The sequence below is a fragment of the Equus quagga genome, chromosome 12 (assembly GCF_021613505.1).
Source record: "Equus quagga isolate Etosha38 chromosome 12, UCLA_HA_Equagga_1.0, whole genome shotgun sequence".
Lineage (NCBI taxonomy): Eukaryota > Metazoa > Chordata > Mammalia > Perissodactyla > Equidae > Equus > Equus quagga.
Genome location: NC_060278.1, coordinates 47,649,953 through 47,669,589, shown reverse-complemented (window position 1 = coordinate 47,669,589; position 19,637 = coordinate 47,649,953). Strand labels below are relative to the sequence as shown.

At 40.4% G+C, this 19,637-nt stretch overlaps 1 protein-coding gene across 18 annotated transcripts in view; it reads right to left on the bottom strand.

The window, feature by feature from the left end:
- ESRRG (estrogen related receptor gamma) overlaps positions 1–19,637 on the bottom strand; it is a 599,908-nt gene that overhangs the window by 161,326 nt on the left and 418,945 nt on the right. For all 18 annotated transcript variants that reach the window (XM_046680133.1, XM_046680125.1, XM_046680138.1 and 15 more), the window contains one exon: positions 17,662–18,077. In XM_046680133.1, coding sequence (XP_046536089.1) covers positions 17,662–18,077 — 416 coding nt within the window. The remainder of the gene's footprint in view (positions 1–17,661; positions 18,078–19,637) is intronic.

The following is a 19,637-nucleotide window of genomic DNA, read 5'->3' as shown; positions in this document are numbered from 1 at the left end:
TTCGCCATTCACCCAGAGAAGTTGAAAGAAGATTTGCCCTGCCAACAACTCCAGTACACAGAGTTATATTTTACAGATACAAGAGGAGAGGAAGAAGTATAATAATTCAAGTTATTTTATTTATTTATTTATTTATTTTGAGGAAGATTAGCCCTGAGCTAACATTCTCTGTCAATTCTCCTCTTTTTGCTGAGGAAAATTGGCCCTGAGCTAACATCCATGCCCATCTTCCTCTACTTTATATGTGGGATGCTGCCACAGCACGGCTTGATAAGTGGTGCCTAGGTCCGTGCCTGGGATCTGAACCAGTGAACCCCAGGCCACCAAAGTGAAGCATGTGAACTTAACCGCTATGCCACCAGACTGGCCCCTCACGTTATTTTTTTAACGTATCAAGTTGTCTAAGAAGTGAATTTCTGAGATGTCAACCACATCTTCTCGTGAACATTTCTGGTTACTAGACTGGAGTTCATACACTGCCTATCACTGAGTATAATCTGATTATAATTGAAAGTAAAGTATTTGCAAAACTCTTCAAAAATCTCACCCCAGTCTTATCTCTTGCCACTGTCCCAGGTCAATTTCTACCCCTATCTCAAGCCACCCACTTATTTGACAAGCACACTGAATTACTCCAAGTTCTTAGAAAGCAGCGTTGTCTTTCCTGCTGGTCCTCTCATGTGCTTCTTTTATCATCTCTTCCATAAAGCTCCCCCGCAAGACTGAGGTGCGGGTCCTTAGCGGTGTAATTAGTTCTCTTGCACTTATCATCAGGTGAGTCCTTCTCTTAGTGCTGAACATACTTTATTCTGTGTGTCTATTGAATTGTTCACCTCCTGTCCCAACCGTGTGTTCCACGAGGGCAAGGACTTATGCTCTCCTTGCAGTCCCCTGTGTCCAGCACGATGTCCAGTCAAGTCAATGAGCCACAGGAAGTACTCATTATCTGTCACCTTGATTTTTAGTGATCCTATTCCTCATTCCATCATTTTAATGGTGAGCCCCAAATTATTCATTAAAAAAATCCTAAGTGTAGTCAATTAGAATAAAACTGACCGCAATCCACCAATAATATATCCTTTAGCCTAAAACAATGCAGATTTATAGGATATTAGACTTCAAAGAGATCCTAAATTCCAGTTGGTTCAGCCCTCTCCTTTTATGTAGACCACAGAGAGATGAATAGGTACTGACTTATCTATGATCGCTTGACCCTCTTTATAAGAATAAGGATTAATTAATTGCAGAAAAAAGACTAGAACTCAAATATCCTGACATCCAGCCCAATGCTCCCTAAATGCACCCATTAAAACTTACAAGGCAATACCTATAAGAAACACTCAGAGTGCCAGGAACTCCTCTATGTACCTTACATATGAGAACTCTCCTTTTGCAGATGAGAGAATGAGAGAATTAAGACACAGAGAAAAGAGGTAACATACCCAGAATCGCATAGCTAACAAGTATCGGAGGCAGAATTCAAACCCAGGTGCTCTGGACTCAAAGTCTGCGCTCCTACTATGACACAATGCTGCCTGACGCTCATCTTTTATAAGTAATTAATTGAGTGCTGTTTGGAATAGAAATAAAAACTGAAATTCTATCTTCTGAGAGGGTGCTTTGTGTAGCTGTTGTTGTTGCTATTGTTGCTGGTTGGAAGGGAAATTTTGATGCCTGGGAGAATAGGGTAAGAGTGGATCTTGGCATTGTCTTTGCTGTTGTCAGGCTTCTGGCGCAAGGGCAGCTGTGGCAGAGGATAGGGTTGCTTTTAGAGAATGGAATCTCTCAACACCTCCCAAAGAAATCCCTCAACTTGTCTCTGTACCACTCTGGTTTGCGACCAGTTTAATTCCACAGAAACAAAACACACCATGTCACCAAAGCAACAGGTGTCGAGTTGTAAACAATGCATTTTAAAGATCCCAAAACAATGCTATTGTTCATGATAGGGAAAAGAAGGAATTCATCATCAGGAGGGTGTGATCTGAAATGCATTTAAAAGAGAATAAGAAGTGTATCATAAAAATGCGCTCATTGATGAAAATGGTGGAGGATATGAACATCTTTCATCCAGGGTGAAATTCACTGTCTTTAGTTTCCATGTGATGATACCTTCTTGGAAAAGGCAACTGTTCTTCTCCAGCGTGGGACACATCCGCTACGTGTTGTGCACAGACACTTCATCCTAGCTTTTAAGCTTCCAGTGTATGGAAGGGGTCACAGAAGCCTTCATAATGAGCTCATAGACAACACTGCCACAAGAAAGGCATCGCATCTGAGCTCAGCATAACCCCCAAATCTGCTGTGCTCAGTATCCAACATGAACTTTTATATGTTCTTTCTCTATCTACAAATTTTAAACAACCTTGATATGAGTCTGCCTATCTCTCTTTTAAAAGAGACAACTAGGGGCCAGCCTGATGGTACAGCAGTTAAGTTCGCACATTCCTCTTCGGCGGCCCGGAGTTGGCTGGTTCAGATCCTGGCCACGGACCTATGCACTGCTCATCAAGCCATGCCATGGCAGGCGTCCCACATATAAAGTAGAGGAAGATGGGCATGGACGTTAGCTCAGGGCCAATCTTCCTCAGCAAAAAGAGGAGGATTGGAGGCAGGTGTTGGCTCAGGGCTAATCTTCCTCAAAAAAAAAAAAAAGCAGACAACTAAAAAGAAAGGTTTGTTAATAAAATAATAGTGAAAGAAAGTGATGCTAATTAGGTCTAATTCATCTGCTATCTTTGAACAGAAAAGCTTTCAATGTGTACATTTTGCAGTGGCAGTTACCAACTGGTACAGTAAGTCCATATGACAAGTGTGGGGGCATTTGGATCCTACCCCACATGACCAAAGCAAATGACTCTTCATTAGGAATTTGACTTCATCCCAATCTTGAGATTGTCCTTGTGTACCTTACACAAGTGAAAGCAAGCACATCCTTTCCTAACAGTGTCCCTAAATGCTGCTGTTCTTGAATGCTATCAATGTGCCCAGAGCTTTGTCAGAAAAGAGACATTGGTACTAGACTGCTCCTCCAAGATCAAGTTCAGGTATTCAACAGGTACCTATCTGCATCCTCCAAAGTTGGTACAGATTTTGGGGAATCTTGCTTGACACAAGCGATGGTACCTGACCTGTACTTAAGCTGTAGGAGGCGTTATAACAGCAAACACAAACAAGATGCTGGAGTCAAATTGCCTTCAAAACCCGGTTCTACCATTTGCTGTGTGATTTGGGGAAAACATTCAGATTTGAAGTTACTTTCTTTGCGAATGAAATGGAGATGGGTCGTAACAACTGGTACCTTACGGGCTTGCTGGGAAAATCCAATGAGATCAAGTATTTAAGGTACCCAGCAGCGTGCGTGACACAGAGTGAGCACTGATTATCAACAATAATGACAACATTGTAACTAGACTCAGGGGAGGGATTCAGGACACAGAAGAGGAGCTAAGAAGGGCTTGAGAAGGTCCCAGATGCTGGTTCTCAGCCCACAAGTAAGGAAACGCCAGGCAGAATTTCTCCTGGTCTGGTGCTAGTAAGGCAGAAGGCTAGTAGGCACAAGCAGGCCTGTTAAATCAACAGGCACATTATGAGAAATGCAAGCGAACGAACATTCAAGAAAGAAGAATGACCCATTACCCCAAGGGTCAGGAACTCAGATAGGGCTGCCAGCTGGATCGAGAATAAAACGGAGAAAGTCCAAGAGCTATGAAAACTCCAACTGTGTTGTGTTTGCGCCTGAAGATTTTCCTCTCTGAAATCAAACCCATGTACTTAAACTGTCTGCCATGACGGGGACTGCAGAAGAGTGCCTGGCAGTTCCTCAGCAAGGAAGGCTATAGGGGAAACCTTAGCTGGGGACAGTGAGGGGCTTCCTGCTTGATGACTGCCCAGGGGAGGGTGGGGTAGGGATGTCTCCCTCCTCCTCCTGGAATCTTGATTAACTCTCACTCTGTCATATAAACAGCCTGTCATAGAACAAGCATTTTCTTAAAGGCCCCTAGTGTAAATATTTCAGCTTTGCAGGTCATTCAATGATAAGAAATACTTTACAATCTATTACTCCATTCTTGCTCACAATCCTATCAAGTAGCTTCCGGCAAGTTCGGTACAGATGTTACTAAAGAAATCTTAGTAAATTGATAACATCTGAGAAGAACAAATGGACGAATAGAGTTGGAGAGCTTTTGCTTTAAATATTTACAACATACGGAATTGTTCTCTGTATAAAACATCGTCTGAAGACTCTGGGGGACAGTGAGGGTGTTCCAGAAGCAGACAGGTACCTGGGGAGTAGTGAAGATGCTTTGGAGGTGGAAGGAAAAAAAAGGTGAAATCAAGGACAAAATCTTGGGCTAGATTCACTCTTTTGAAGATGCTTGTATTTGCCTCTGATCTTCCTCAAGTGGAAACTATGTTAATAGTACGCACTGAAAAAGTGGATATCAAAATGCAGATTTAGGGTATGCTTTCCGATTCACTCTAAGGGTACATTCGGATTTCAACCTCTAAATTCTAAATTAATCAAGATTTCCTTGTACTGCATTCTCTTCTTTTTAATGCAGCGATGACCTTACAATAAAGTATGTAAAAATGTGGTTGTTTCTTTAAGCTTGTTCAAACCAAAATAAAACAAGATTTAATCCCAAAGAATATATAAGTTTTTTCTTTAAAAATATAGATCCAGTCATATAATCATGCTTTTTTTCCTCCCTCCTTCTGACTAGTACTCATCATAAGAAAAGAAATCGATCCTGAGCTGTGTCCTCGGTCATGGTCACAAAGTGTATGCAAGCGGACCATCATTCTCATATCAAAACAGGAAGAGAAATAAGCCTCTTTCCTCCCGAAATCAAGAATTACAGAGTCTGGGAAGTGTTATCAGTGGTGGGTCGGGAGGTACATTTTTAGGATCAACGGAAGACTAGCAACTAAAATTCCAGTGGCGAAATGAGTGTCAGCAGATAAAAATCCAGAGAACTGAGACAGAAAACTGATAGGGTGGAGGTGAAGAGCTGAACTCTTACACTTCCTATTTAGGGGGTTTCTGAAAATGAATTCTAAAAATTTAGATATTTTTAAGACTAACTTCTGACTGCCTCCTTCTTAAAAACCTTGGATATTATCTAATCATAACTTTGGGATTATTCTTAATTCCCCATTTTTATTTTAACAACTTAATGGAAAATTTTGCCCATGGCCTAAAACCTCGCAAGAAAAATTCAGTCTAAAATTATTCAATACTTTAAAAGCTTTTAAAATATACAAGGCAGCGGAATGAGGAGTCAAGAGATGGGACTCTGGGTTCAGACTGTCTGACACCCAATGGTGTTTGGGCAATTACTTCTTTGTGCGTCAAGTTCCACATCTATAAATAATATAATAATACTATAATAGTAGTATCTACCTCCTTGGGAGGATGGAAGAATTAAATAAGATAATCAGTGTAAAGCACTTACAATAATGGGTGGCACATTTTAAAAGCTAATATATTCATTATCACTAGGACAAATGAACAAACCCTTCATCCATTATTTGTAAAGGCATTGTATTAATTCAAGAGGCTGAAAACAACTATTTATACTGTCCACATATGTCATTACTTATGGATAAGCTGAAGGAAGTAAAAGATTAGAACTTCAAATTTGGGGAGCATCTGAAACTGCTCAGAAATGTTTAAACATTCTCCTCACACTCATTAGGCACTATCAAAAAAAAGAAAATACAAGTGCTAGAGAGGATGCAGGGAAATTGGAACCCTTGTGCACTCATGGTGGGAATGTAAAATGGTGCAGCCATTATGGAAAACAGTATGGAGGTTCCTCAAAAAATTAAAAATAGAACTACCATATGATCCAGCAATCCCACTTTTGGGTATATATCCCCAAAAATTGGAAAGAGGATCTCCAAAGGTTATTTGTACACCCATGTTCACTGCAGCATTATTCACAGTAGCCAAAAGGCAGAAACAACTTAATGTCCACTGACGGATAAATGGATCAAGAAAATGCATTCTATACATACATGGAATATTATGCAGCCTTAAAAAAGGAGGAAATTTGTCATACACTATAACATGGATAACCTGAGGACACTATGCTAAGTGAAATAAGCCAGTCACAAAAAAGACAAATACTATGTGATTCCACTTATAGGAGGGATCTAAAGAAGTCAAACTCACAGAAATAGAAAGTAGAATGGTGATTACCAGGGGCTGTGGAGAGGGGGCAATGGGGAGTCGTTTAATTAGTATAGAGTTTCAGCTTTGTAGGAAGAAACAGTTCTAAAGATCTGTCGTACAACAAGGAGCACAGAGCTAACACTAATATCCCGTACACTTAAAAATGGTTAAGATGGAAAATTTTATGTTACGTATTTTTTATGTTATGTGCATTTTATGTTTTACGTATTTTATGTTTGTTACAATAAAATTTTTTTAATTAAAAAGTTAATAAATGTTGAAGCTTTTTTTAAAAATATGAACTTATATTTACTTTTAGTATAAACTAGAATAATTTACCAGCATCCTTTACCTAATTTTGCTTTTGCATAAAACTTTTTAAAGTTGTGTAATGGACAAGAGAGGCCTTAACGTGGTTGAATCCCATTAATCAGCAACTTCAAAAGAAGGCAGTGTGTATACTTTATCACTTCTGAGATGCTACCTCAGTTTATCCACTCATATCTCAGAGAAATGACTCATTGCCCTAGGCGTTCCCAGTAAACAAAACAAATCATGAGCCACGCCACTGAACCCCACCCTGCCATTCCTCACAACCTGCCTCACAGCTTCCAAAACTTGAATTTTAACAAGTACTGATGTTCCCTTTCCTTGGGGTTCAGCAAATCATACGGAGACATTGACTCCTACAACCAGGTACCAAAAAGAGTGACCCACCGTCACATCAACCGAAACTTCAGACAAAAAAACTCTCATCACTCCTTTTTTTGCTTTCTTTCCTACCTTTAGGATGAACATTTTCATCTACTCTAAGTGGATTTAGCCATAACCAATGTTGAGTTTCTTTCTTTCTTTTTTCATTATTTTATTGAAGTCACATTGGTTTATAACATCATGTAAATTTCAGATGTACATCCTTCTATTTCAGCTTCCATATAGACTGCATTGTGCTCACCACCAAAAGTCTAGTTTCCTGGAGGGAGGATCTTATCATGTAATTATTTTAACCTATGTATAAAAACATGCATTTTGAGGGGCCGGCCCAGTGGCATAGTGGTTGAGTTCGTGCACTCCACTTCAGCGGCCCAGGGTTCACAGGTTCAGATCCTGGTTGCAGACCTACATACCGTTCATCAAGCCATGCTGTGGTAGCATCCCACAAACAAAATGGAGGAAGACAGGCACAGATGTTAAGGAGGAAGATTGGCAACAGATTTTAACTCAGGGCCAACCTTCCTCACCAAAAAAACCTCACAAAGAACAAAACCATGCATTTGGGAAAATACAGAGTACACGTATCATTCTTGCTGTTTGTATTTGAGAGTTTAATATCGTGTTCTGTAGACTGGGGCTATTCTAAAAAGGTAATTTCTTGATTGTTCCTCTGAATAAAAACAGCCTTATTTGTCAGGGCTGGGTTCTGGGTTATGGGAGAACAAGAAAGAAAGAATGAAAGCTATTAGAATGTTAAGAGAGGCGCTGATATCTCTGCTGGAGTGTTTATCTTAAAATCAAAGAATAGTCTCCAGCCCATACATGGAAACAGTCACCAGACAAACTGAGGGTGACTAGGAGGACATATCCTCAGGAAAGTCCAGTGAGCTGCAGGGAAAGAAACAGCCACACCCCACGAGCTAGGAAGTCCCATCACAAACGTAAAAAGTCCACCTTCTAACAGACAGGAAAGTAACTGGCATTTTTAACGAATTAATTGGAACCGATCCTTGAAGTCCCTCAGAACTGAGCATACGAACCACACAAACTGCCTACTCAACAGTTCCTTGATGGGAGGAGGACTGGCGTGGAAGGCTGGGAGAGCCCAGGAGGCTGGGGCAGGCTAAGAGAAGAGAATTACTCTCCACCAAAATCCTTGGAAAAAAAGGGCAATGAATGTGCTTCCTTTCTGAGAGTGACTGAGTCAGGGAGAGAGGTATGTTCCAGTGGCCCAGGGGGTCAGGATATCGGATGCTATTACCCCGGAACCAGAGGGGTACCAGGTCTCATGCCAGCTCTAGCCACAATCAGCCCCTGAAAGTACCTTTCTTTCCTGCTGATACTTTGGAGGACACTGGCTCAAGCGAATCCTGGAAAATTGACTTTATTTTCTGAGTGCAGAGGTTTTTGTGAAAGAAAAAAGAAGTTTCCAAAAATAAATAAAAGAGAGCATAGGCGCTTAAGCATGTATATGCAAAGATAATCCGGAATAACATCCTTATTTTTCCTGATCCTATAACGCAGCCCATAGAAGAGCAGACTCAATGGAGAATATATGAATATTACAGATATATTAGAAGTTCAGAGAAAGGACGAAGAAAGAATTAAGTTTAAAAGGTTACTGAAAAGTTTGTCCTTTTATTAATTGGAACTATTGTACTTTTAAGAGTTAGTGATATTGCTACTATAAAAACTTTTTTTAAATAAAAATAAATGTAATATAGTTTACCAGAGGGACATAAAACACATACTATACCTCCTTCCCAACCACTGTGAAATAACATGATAGTAGAAGGGAGGGTCACTCATTTTGCAAATATATCGCTAAGAAAGTGAATTTTGTTGCTAATTTGACTAATTATCAAATCCCGCTAATTTGAGAGTAAACTACAGTTGGACATTTTATCATGACATAAAAAGGTTCATTGAGGGGCTGTTCCAGTGGTGTAAAGGTTAAGTTCATGGGCTCCTCTTTGGTGGCCCAGGGTTCACAGGTCTGGATCCCGGGCATGGACCTACACACTGCTCATCAAGCCATGCTGTGGTGGCTTCCCACATACAAAATAGAGGAAGATTGGCACAGATGTTAGCTCAGCTACAGTCTTCCTCAAGCAACAAGAGGAAGATTGAGAATGCACGTTAGCTCAGAGCCGATCTTTTTCACAAAAAAATAAAGTTTCATTGCAAATTCATTTCCTCCCTGAATGCACTGGTATATACCCTCTCACATGGGACAGGTTCTTATACAGCGTGACCCAACTGGAAAATACACCTTTGAGTCAAAAGTTAAAATGATTTGTTGATTTTAAATGACTTTCAAAATATAGTAACATAATATGATGTGTTTAATAAACATGTGAATAACAACCAGTGATTCTGGTGTTGCAAATTTGAACTCCTAACATCTGACGGACAAAAACAGAGTGAGGATTGTGACATTTTCTTCTATTTTCTTTTCTTTGATCAAAGATCAACCATGCAATTTAATTTCTGAAAATAATCACTCATTTTATACAACCCAAGATCCCACTTTTTGTCAGCCACTCTAAATGTTACTTTATGTTAATTTATGTTGATTTCTCTTTTCTGATTAGCAAGCTGATACACACAAGTATATGTCGTAGTGAACAGTGAAAAGAGACTGGAAAATGCTGATCCTGAAAAAAGTAAAAATATTCTGAAAACTGAGATAATAGACTAAAAACGTCTTCGAGATAGAGAATTTGCTTTCAGTTTAAACAAGTGATATGTAAGCAAAGTCGCCTGGGAAGTCCTCTGGAATGAAAATTTGGGCAGTCAATGTTAACTAAAAGGAAGACAGGGGTTAAGTTTGCCTGCTTCACTTCAGCAGCCTGGGGTTTGCAGGTTTGGATCCCAGGTGCAGGCCTACACACTAGTCATCAAGCCATGCTGTGGTGGCATCCCACATACTAAATAGAGGAAGACTGGCACAGATGTTAGCTCAGGGACAATCTTCCTCAAGCAAAAAGAGGAAGATTGGCAACAGATGTTAGCTCAGGGCCAATCTTCCTCACCAAAAAAAAAAAAAAAAAAGGAAGATAAAGTGAGGGTGTTTCGGGCGAGCAGTTACACAGACTATAACCAGCAGTCAACTGGAGCCCTAGGCATGTTTTTGTGTGCCCAAAGCTTAGACTGTTTCTTGTATTCTCAAACAGCTTAAAAAATAAAATAAAGCAAAGCTGTGTATGTGACAGGGAAGGCCTATGACCCACAGATGCTAAGATATTTACTGTCGGATTAACTCTCTAACCCTTTTCAGAAAAAGTTTGCTGACGAGTAGCTCTTTAACAACCTCAGAAGTGACGACAATTTGGGTCAATTTCTAAAAGTCAGAACAAACCACAGAAAAGGAGTCACCACTCATTTATCCTAAAAACTGGGTTCAGTGAGTCAAAACTGAGAGAAATGAAACCGTAAATGACGCTGTTTCCTAGAACATGCATTCATATAATGCATATTATCTACTAACAGAGAAAGTCTGCACTGCTACATTTTACTATTAAAATAAACACTCAAGCTAACAATTAAAATAGCAGGAGGAGAATAATATTTCTCATTTGGCAACATTAATGCATTTCCCAAAATCAGACAGAGCTGTCCTCAAACGCAAGCAAAAGTGGAAAAGTCAATTAAACTTATAACAAAAGCAAGCTCTGAGCTAAAGCAAATGAATTTCAGACAATATTTCTTTTGAAAATATTACCTCAATATTTAATTTAATACAGCCCCCAAACTGGGGCTGGCCCCGTGGCCGAGTGGTTAAGTTCGCGCGCTCCGCTGCAGGCGGCCCAGTGTTTCGTTGGTTCGAATCCTGGGCGCGGACATGACACTGCTCATCAAGCCGCGCTGAGGCAGCGTCCCACATACCACAACTAGAAGGACCCACAACAAAGAATATACAACTATGTACTGGGGGGCTTTGGGGAGAAAAAGGAAAAAATAAAATCTTTAAAAAAAAAAAAAAAATACAGCCCCCAAACTGATAATCACTGAGATTCTTCAAGCCAATTTAAACATTTCCATATTCTTTTGGATTTTAATTTTAGAACATATTAAAATTTTAAAGCTGCCATTAAGAAACTGGGGTAATTATTTTCTCTAAACACTAAGTTAAATAGATAATATTTTACTATTTTCCTTTGGAAGCTTCATATGTTGTTCAGATACTCAACTTCTAAGTTCTTATTTCCTCCAGTGCCACAAATATTCTAAGACTAAAATAGTACACGATGGCCAAGAAAATGTGACATCCAGGAAAAATCCTCTAGAATTACCCTTCAGGAAGGAGTCAGCATTCAGATGGAAAAGAAGTCAGCAGCATCTGATCCTGAGGCCATGCCAAGAGCGTATGGCTTGCAGGTAGATACCTAATCTTTAACGCTCCATGTTTATGGTGATATTTAGGTTCTTATCAATGAAACCTTTAGACCCAGACAAGAAGAGTCTCTACCCAAAAGCCATCCACAGAGCAAGGAGCCCTCCAATAGGCTAAAAGGACAAGCCCAGCTGGAGCCGACCCCTTTGTACCCCACAATCCCCAGTACCTGGGACTCTCAAATTCCCTGGGAAAATCACCACAAATTCCATTGCAGGGCCTGCGTGGGCTTCTCCTGGGGGCCCATCCTCTGGAAGCTGGCCTGGACTGCACTGCCCTGCCAGTGCGCACCCTAAGAGGTCCATGCATGGTCAAGGGGGAGCTGTTTGGAAGGGGTGGATGGGCCTCGGACTGTGGGCAGGGGTGTCCACATGTACCAGACACGATGGGAGGTGGAGGGGGAGGAAGAGAAATGGGTGGGCTGCAGGCTGACTAGCTCTCCTTCTCGTGCCTCGTTCTGACACAAATCTCCTATGAGTCTCAGAACTAAAATGGAAAGCTGGCCTCCCAGCCCATTATGAAGGTACATTTGTCAAATAAGAGAATGGGACATATTTTACTTAGCAGTTTGTTATCTTGATTTATAAACTTTTAAATATGTACATATATGGTATGTGAGTGTCCACTGTACTCCTGTCCCAGGTCCCATAAACGTTCCGAGTGGACTTAGTTCTCAGAATGGTGACTTGTACGTCTCATCAAAGACATTCTGATTCTTCATTTCTTAAATCCCACAGGCAAAGCTCAACTGGAAATCTGATGTTTTAGGCAAGTTCCAAGATCCAGGCTCCCTTTCCGATTTACCCAGTTTCCCATCCACAGTCACAGAAAAAGAAAAGTTAACTGATTACCATCATCCAACGGAATTCCCAGCCAGCCCACCTGAATGCCTCCTGGCATTGGTGAGGAATGGCTACAAGGAAAGAGAGTCTATGACAGCAGAAGGGGGAACAGCTGTGAGCTGAGGGATGATAGGCGTCCCTCTGGTTGAGCATGAGGACGCCTCTCTGTGCTAGAATATTTGAACCACCCAGTGCTTGAGTGTCCCAGTCATATTGCCAATACCAAGCAATGTCAGTAATTTATTGAGCACTTACTATGGCTCAGGCACTTTCCAGTACATTCTCTCACTTAACCCTTATCACCTGGGAAATAGAGGCGCAGAGAAGTTAAGTTCTCTCAGCTGGTAAGTGGTTGAGATTTGGATCTGTTTTTTTTTTTTTTTTTTGAGGAAGACTAGCCCTGAGCTAACATCTGCTGCCAATTCTCCTCTTTTTGCTGAGGACGACTGGCCCTGAGCTAACATCTGTGCCCATGTTCCTCTACTTTATATGTGGGACACCTGCCACAGCATGGCTTGACAAGTGGTGCCATGTCCACACCAGGGATCCCAACCGGCGACCTCTGGGCCACCGAAGTGGAAATGCAAACTTAAGTGCTGTGCCACCAGGCCGGCCCCTGGATCCGGTTTTATATAAATCCAAAATCCAAACTACAATAAATACCTAAAAAAAAATTCCATATTTTTAAATATCTAATTTCCTTTTTTAAAAGTGGGGGAAAAAAAGAGCGCCTTCCTGTTCGCCTGAGGAGTTGAAATGGCCATATTAACCACACAAATACATATAAAAAAATATAAAACTTATTTTCCACATTCTTATATAGAAATAAAAACTTCAGGGGGCTAGTGTTTTGTATATTAAATAATGAAATATGTATTGACCTTTTTAGGGTATAAAGATATTTTCCTTCTCCTGTCTCCTTAACAAGAGTCCAGGGATGGGGTCACCCTGTGGCGCAGCGGTTAAGTTTGCATGTTCTGCTTCAGCAGCCCCAGGTTTGCCCGGTTGGATCCCGGGCGCGGACATGGCACCACCTGGCAAGACATGCTGTGGTAGGCATCCCATGTATAAAGTAGAGGAAGATGGGCATGGATGTTAGCTCAGGGCCAGTCTTCCTCAGCAAAAAGAGGAGGATTGGCAGTGGATAGCTCAGGGCTAATCTTCCTCAGGAAAAAAAAAAAAAATTTAAATTATAAAAAAAAGAATCCAGGGAAAACTCTTAAAGAGAATGTCCAAATAATAATAATAATAATAATAATAATCCTCTGTCATTTATGAATTGAGGCCAAAACTGGAATGAGAAAAAAATCAGAATAATGATACCGCAAACACAAAAGTTAATAAACCTAGAAAATGACAGTGAAATCATTGCTGCCATTTGTAACCCTGCTGGATGATAGGGAAGGACTCTCAATGTCCTCTAAAAGTTGGTCAGGAGAAAAACAAAACAAAATGAAAACCTTGACTTTTACCTAAGTACTGACCTCTTTCACTAGTTTTCCAATGATAACGTGCAAGCAGTCAATAAATAAAATATGCCTTTCTGGTTGACTTTCATTGAAATCTATGATTAATTGCCTTTTACAACCCAGAATACCAGACTCAGCTTTGAAAAGAACAATTCCGATGACTTTTCTCAAGATGTGTTCTGGATAGATGTGCTTTTGGCTCTAAATGTAAGAAATATTTTGCCCAACTTTTAATATTTATATTTATTACACATTTTATAAGCAATTTTAAAAATAAATTATTGTAACAAGAAATAAAGATTGTGAAGAGGCAATATTCCCCATGATTATTGTCAATGACAGGAGAAGCCGGCTCTGTTGAGGCAGAAACCACACTTACATAATGTCCTGGCCATAAAGGTGGTGAGACACAAGAAAGACACATTCTTAAGCGGGGTTTTGAAATCCCTTCTCATTCCCTGGAGAGCTTCAAGCGAGGGAAGGGAGAGACCACCTACTATCTGTCGAGGATAGTTTGGCTGTCATTCTGCCTCAGGGCCTGAGAACGGACTCTATGGTCCCTCAGCACCAGAATAAGAACCTGTGATGAGACAAGAGATTCTTCCAGCCACATCTTTGCGAGCATCTTTGGAGTTCAATCACTATTTGGCCACAGAGAGGAGGGGCCATTCCCATCTTCCTTACAATCACCATCCTAATTATTACATTACACTTTCACAATTTAATCCCTTTATTTGCCTCACTGCCTCTTTGGGGCAAAGTAAGCACCACAGTGTGAGGCCTGTGGATGCCGCGAGCGGGGTAGCCTTACTGAGTGCTGCCCAGCTGCCAGCTACAAACACAGCCAGGTGGGCAAGTCCAGAGTGCTAATCTGGACAGTGACATCTCTGTCTCCTGCTCAAAATCCTTGAAAGTGGCTTTCTCCAATATGGAGTAAAACTGAGCACTATATATCAATGCCAAGAATCACCCTGTGCTCTGCTCTGTTAAGCTTTTGGGAGCATTTCAGCATCCTAAGGAAGAACCGGGCATAGAATTTCAATTGCTCTATTCCAGTTATTGCTCAGTAAATAACCATTGCATGGGAGAAGGGTAAAAGGGGTAGAGGGGCACATGTGTATGGTGATGGATAAAACCCAGACTATTGTGATGAACGCAACGCAATGTACACAGAAACTGAGATATCGTAACATACACCTGAAATTCACACAACGTTAAAAGCCAATATGATCTCAATGAGAAAAGTAAGTAATATATATGGTGATGGACAAAAATTAGACTACTAGGGGTGAGCATGATGAAGTATATTCAAAAATTGATAAAGAATAATGTACACCTCAAATTACACAATGATATAAACCATTATGATCCCGATAAAATTACTTGAAAAAAATAAAATAAAAAAGTAGAAAAGTAAGAAATAATCATTGCACAGCTATTCATATCTAAGCTATACGATTGTTTTCTAAGCAACTCGGGAAATTTTTTCACATAGTTGTTCTTTCTTTAGAAAACATACTGAGGACCAAGGAGTTTAATCCCCACCCTATCCAAAAATTTTGGTATTCCCTCAAGGCGGGAGACATTTGTAGGAGGAATTCACCTCAATCCACAAACCTTTGGGAACAAAGCTTTAAAAAGATGTTGATAAGATGAAACTCCAGCCAGGAGGCTGCCTGGCCCACAGTAGGTTCTCAGTAAACATTTGTTGAGTCAATGGGAGTGGTTTTCATATTCAGAGCTTCTTGCTTATATCAGCAGACACAGTATTTGTTAATTTGTTCCAAAATATTTGCTTATTTTTGTGTAGTTAGACACAGAGCTGTGTAAACTTAGTTCAGAAAATCAAATTACCAATAGTTTAAATTTTAGAAACTCTGTAACATAAGTGTTCTAATACGGTTGAACAATGGCTGATAAGAACTCGAAGATTTGAAGTGTGTTTTCGTTCTCAAATTTGGCAGTGTCAGGCAATAGGCTGAAGAGATTTTTCAAATGCCCAAAAGTGAAAGGATTTACACGTGATTTTACATTTTATCTTTAAGCATTCCATGAGGTGGGTATTAATGCCTTCAATTTTTGGATGAGAAAAAAATATAGATCCAGTAGCGGATGGGTTTTTATAAGAAAACGCTAAGAAAGTAGGGCAAGGACGATGCATAAAATATGAAGATACAGATATGAAAATATTTAGCATACTCCACACTAGCTTGGTTTGTGTTCTTCAGTTAAAACTATAAAAGGCTGTGGAAAGGTTAGGCTTAAATAGCCACTCTATTATATAAGAGTTATGATGTCTTGAAACACTGCGTACTTTAAGTGAACTATTTAACTGTGTATTCATCAGCCACAAATCAAGGAAGCTATGTAACACACAACACAAAAGCAAGTGGGAGATGGTACAAGCTATTCCACTAAGCACAGTCACTAAAATCTTCAGCGCAACTGATGAAGATGACTTGCCAAAGGGAACGGTGGGAGATTACTCTCTGTGCACATAAGGGTTTCAGAATTTTGTTAAAATATTTAGAAAGATTAGTTTAGCAAACAATCTCTTTTGCACTTTAAAAACGAGTACATCACTAAGTTATTACACTGATTTCAGTCACATCCAACAAGGGACCATTAGATGACAATGGTCAGTTGTCAGTGATAAATCAGCAGCAGCATGGTATAAAGCAGAGGTTCTCAAACTTGGGTGAGCCTTAGAATGACTAGACTGACTTGGAGGTCTAGGTGAAACGGGATGGTGGGGTTCCACCCCCAGAGGGCCTGACCGAGATAATCTGGGATGAGGCCCAGGAATCTCTACTTCTAACAAGTTCCCAGATGATGCTGACCCTGGTGGTCCAGCGACCACACTTTGAGAAGCACTGTGATAGAACACAGCACAGTATGGTGCTGTGGTTCTTAACCTTGGCTTTACGTCAAGCATTAATCAGGATGCTTTCAAAAATCCCTCCTTGCCCCAGCCACACCGAAGGCCCATTAATTCAGAATTTTGGGGTATAAGCCCTGGCATCTGTATTTTTTAAAAGTCTCCAGGTGATTCCAATGAGCTGGCCAGGTTGAGAACTACTGATAAGTAGTTGTATCCACAACTGGCTGTTAAGAAGATTCATTTTATAAACCACTGAACAGAACGGAATCACTGGTGTGCCAAGGATCCTCAATGAAGTTATTCTTTCCGTCCCCTATTTTCTTCAAAAGTATCACAAAGGATCTAAAAAAGTGAAATATCATTTTCTATAAGAATATGTATCTATAGCTTTTAAATTGAGCTGAGTTCTGTATTGGTGGATTCCTAGTTTAAAAGGGCACATACCAATTTCAGTCACATTTTTCCATATTTTATGTAGGAAATAATTGTTATTTATAAGTCTGGAGATCTATAAAGGTCTGGGTATGTCTTATGTGTATGGTATACTTTATAATTTGGAAGACTTTTTATGCAAATTCATTAAAAAGTGGAGAAAGTATACCCAATTACAGGGAAAGAAGGGAGTAGATAATTAAACTTGTCTGGAGCAGTGGTTCTCAAAGTGTGGTCCCCGGACCAGCAGCATCACCATCACCCGACAATTTGTTAGAAATGTAAATTCTTGGGCTGCTACCCCAGACCTAACGAATCAGAAACTCTGGGGGTGGGGCCTAGGGTCTGCATTTTGTCAAGCTCTCCAGAACCACTGGTCTGAAGCATTTGTTACTTCCATGCATCTATAAGAAGATCTGACGGGGAAAAAGCACTATTAATCCAGTGTGCACTTGTTCAGTTGCTAAGCAGACCCACGTTACTCTAATAATAGCTGTGCTCTTTTAAACTCCACCCAAAGCTTACTATCATTCCATCATTACAGCACAGGGAAAGGAGAATTAACTGATAAGGGGCATATCTGGGAGGAGTTTATTCTATAAATCCTCCACTATCAATTTTAATCTATTTCTATTTTATACTCAAGATAGAATTAAGAATGCGAAAGGATAAAGACTAGGAAAACAAACAAACAAACCATCACGTGAGGCTGGAAGAGGGTAGGGTATTCCCATGTCCACACTAACCTTGAATCGTCCTCTTGAAGAATGCCTTGCAGGCTTCACACGACGCTACCCCATAGTGGTACCCAGAAGCGATGTCGCCACACACTAAACACAGTCTCTTGGGCATCGAGTTGAGCATGTATTCACATTTGGTCTGGGGATCTTCAACAATGGTGCTGGAGCAGTCATCATACAGTTTCCTGACAGGCCCACTACCTCCTAGGATAGGAGCAGAAGGGTAGAGAGGTGGCGAGTCAAGTCCGTTCTGATGGCCATTCATGGTTGAACTGTAGCTCCCGCTGGCGTCTGAGGAGCCACCTGGGCTGTGGTGGTTGACGCTGTCCGTCAGGGAGGCCGGGCTGGAGGGTTCCGTCTTGATGAAGGACGAACAGCTGGAATCAATGTGCCGATCTTTGTTTGACATTCTGCAGAGAAGCCTGAGATGCAGGGAGATACAGAGAGAGGGAGAAAGAGAAGGAGAGAGTGTCAAACACAGAGACCAAAAGAGGGAGAAACAAAAAGAAGAGGAAAAAATAGAGACAGTGAAAGAGAAGGATGAAAGGAGAAAAAAAAAAAAGAGAAGAATTCATATGTTAAAGACATCGCTCTTTGAGAGCACTGCCTAAGAGCTGGGGATTACACATCATTCATTCCCTAGTCAATATCTCTTGTTCTACAAGAAGGTAATCAGCATTAGGCCATGGCAGGGTTACATCAAAGTGCCCAGACAGGCCATAAACAAAAGCTCTAACGGGTCCAATTCCTTTTATTTTACCTTTCTCCTGGAGAACCATGTCAATATCTAAATCAACTCTCTCGATTCTAAATTTATCCCTGGTAGAGGAGCGATTTGCAGAGTCCATATCCCTTCTAAAATTGTATTTATCTTCACTCTACTTTTCCCTTCTACGTTCTGAGGCTGCCAACATTTTATGATGAGTGGAATCAAACTTTTACTTTCAAGACTGAACAGACGATTCCTCAGCTCTGTAATTACTGTTTGTCAGCACGCTTCCATAAGCATAACTGTGTCTTTTATTGATCTGATGAAGACACATAGGGAATATATCCTCAATCAGTTTGCTGCTTTATTTAAATCGCTCTATTGCATAGCCATTTAGCTATATAGAAAGACATCAAGTATAAAACTCTAGCCAATATTTAAGGATGATTTCTAGAGCCCAGAAAACTTAGTGAAATGATCACCAGCACTGATTAAATACGTGTGTGTGTGTTTGTGTGTGTGTTTATGGGTGTGATCTGCCATTATTCGGAAGATGAATCAGTAAAAGCCATTTGAGTCTTCTGTATACTTGTGAGTCTATAAGTCTGATACTTTATATTCAGCAAAGTAAGAATGTATCATATTTTGTCCTGAAAAAATGAGATTTGCTCATTTTTCTCCCTTCTTTTGGTCTTTTAACATCGTACCTCCTAAAAGGAAATATGATGAAGCATCTAATCTGACAAACTCTCTCTCTTATCTAGAAGAAACACACTGCCGCTCTTTCTTTGTTGGACCCATAAGTGATTAAATTTCTGAAAAGGTAATTAGATGAAAAGATATAATTGGCCCTACTTTCTTTCCGCTTAGCCATAGTGCAAAACCCCTTTTAGCAAAGTCTCTAAGAACCTTCTGAGAGCCCACTATAAGAGGTGAGAGTTGAGAAAGGGACTTAGATAATTGCTTCCCAGTGGAAAGTTGATTTACGGGAATCCCACAGGGTAATGGTCATTCACCAGAATTTGGGGGAGTAGCCACCATATAATCAAAGGGATGCAATTATCTCTTTCACTATAAATCTAATGATATTTTATTATTGCTCAGCTTTCATGCTCTCCTCCAGGTCCCCCTCCCCCCACTATTCTGTTACTTTAAAGTGAAGAAAAAGATGGAATTTCCTATCGGGAATGTCCACTGAACTGTTCCAAGAAGCCAGGCTCAAGAGCAAGAATTTGCCTCTCAATCAATCTACGGCACATTGGCAATTTTGTTC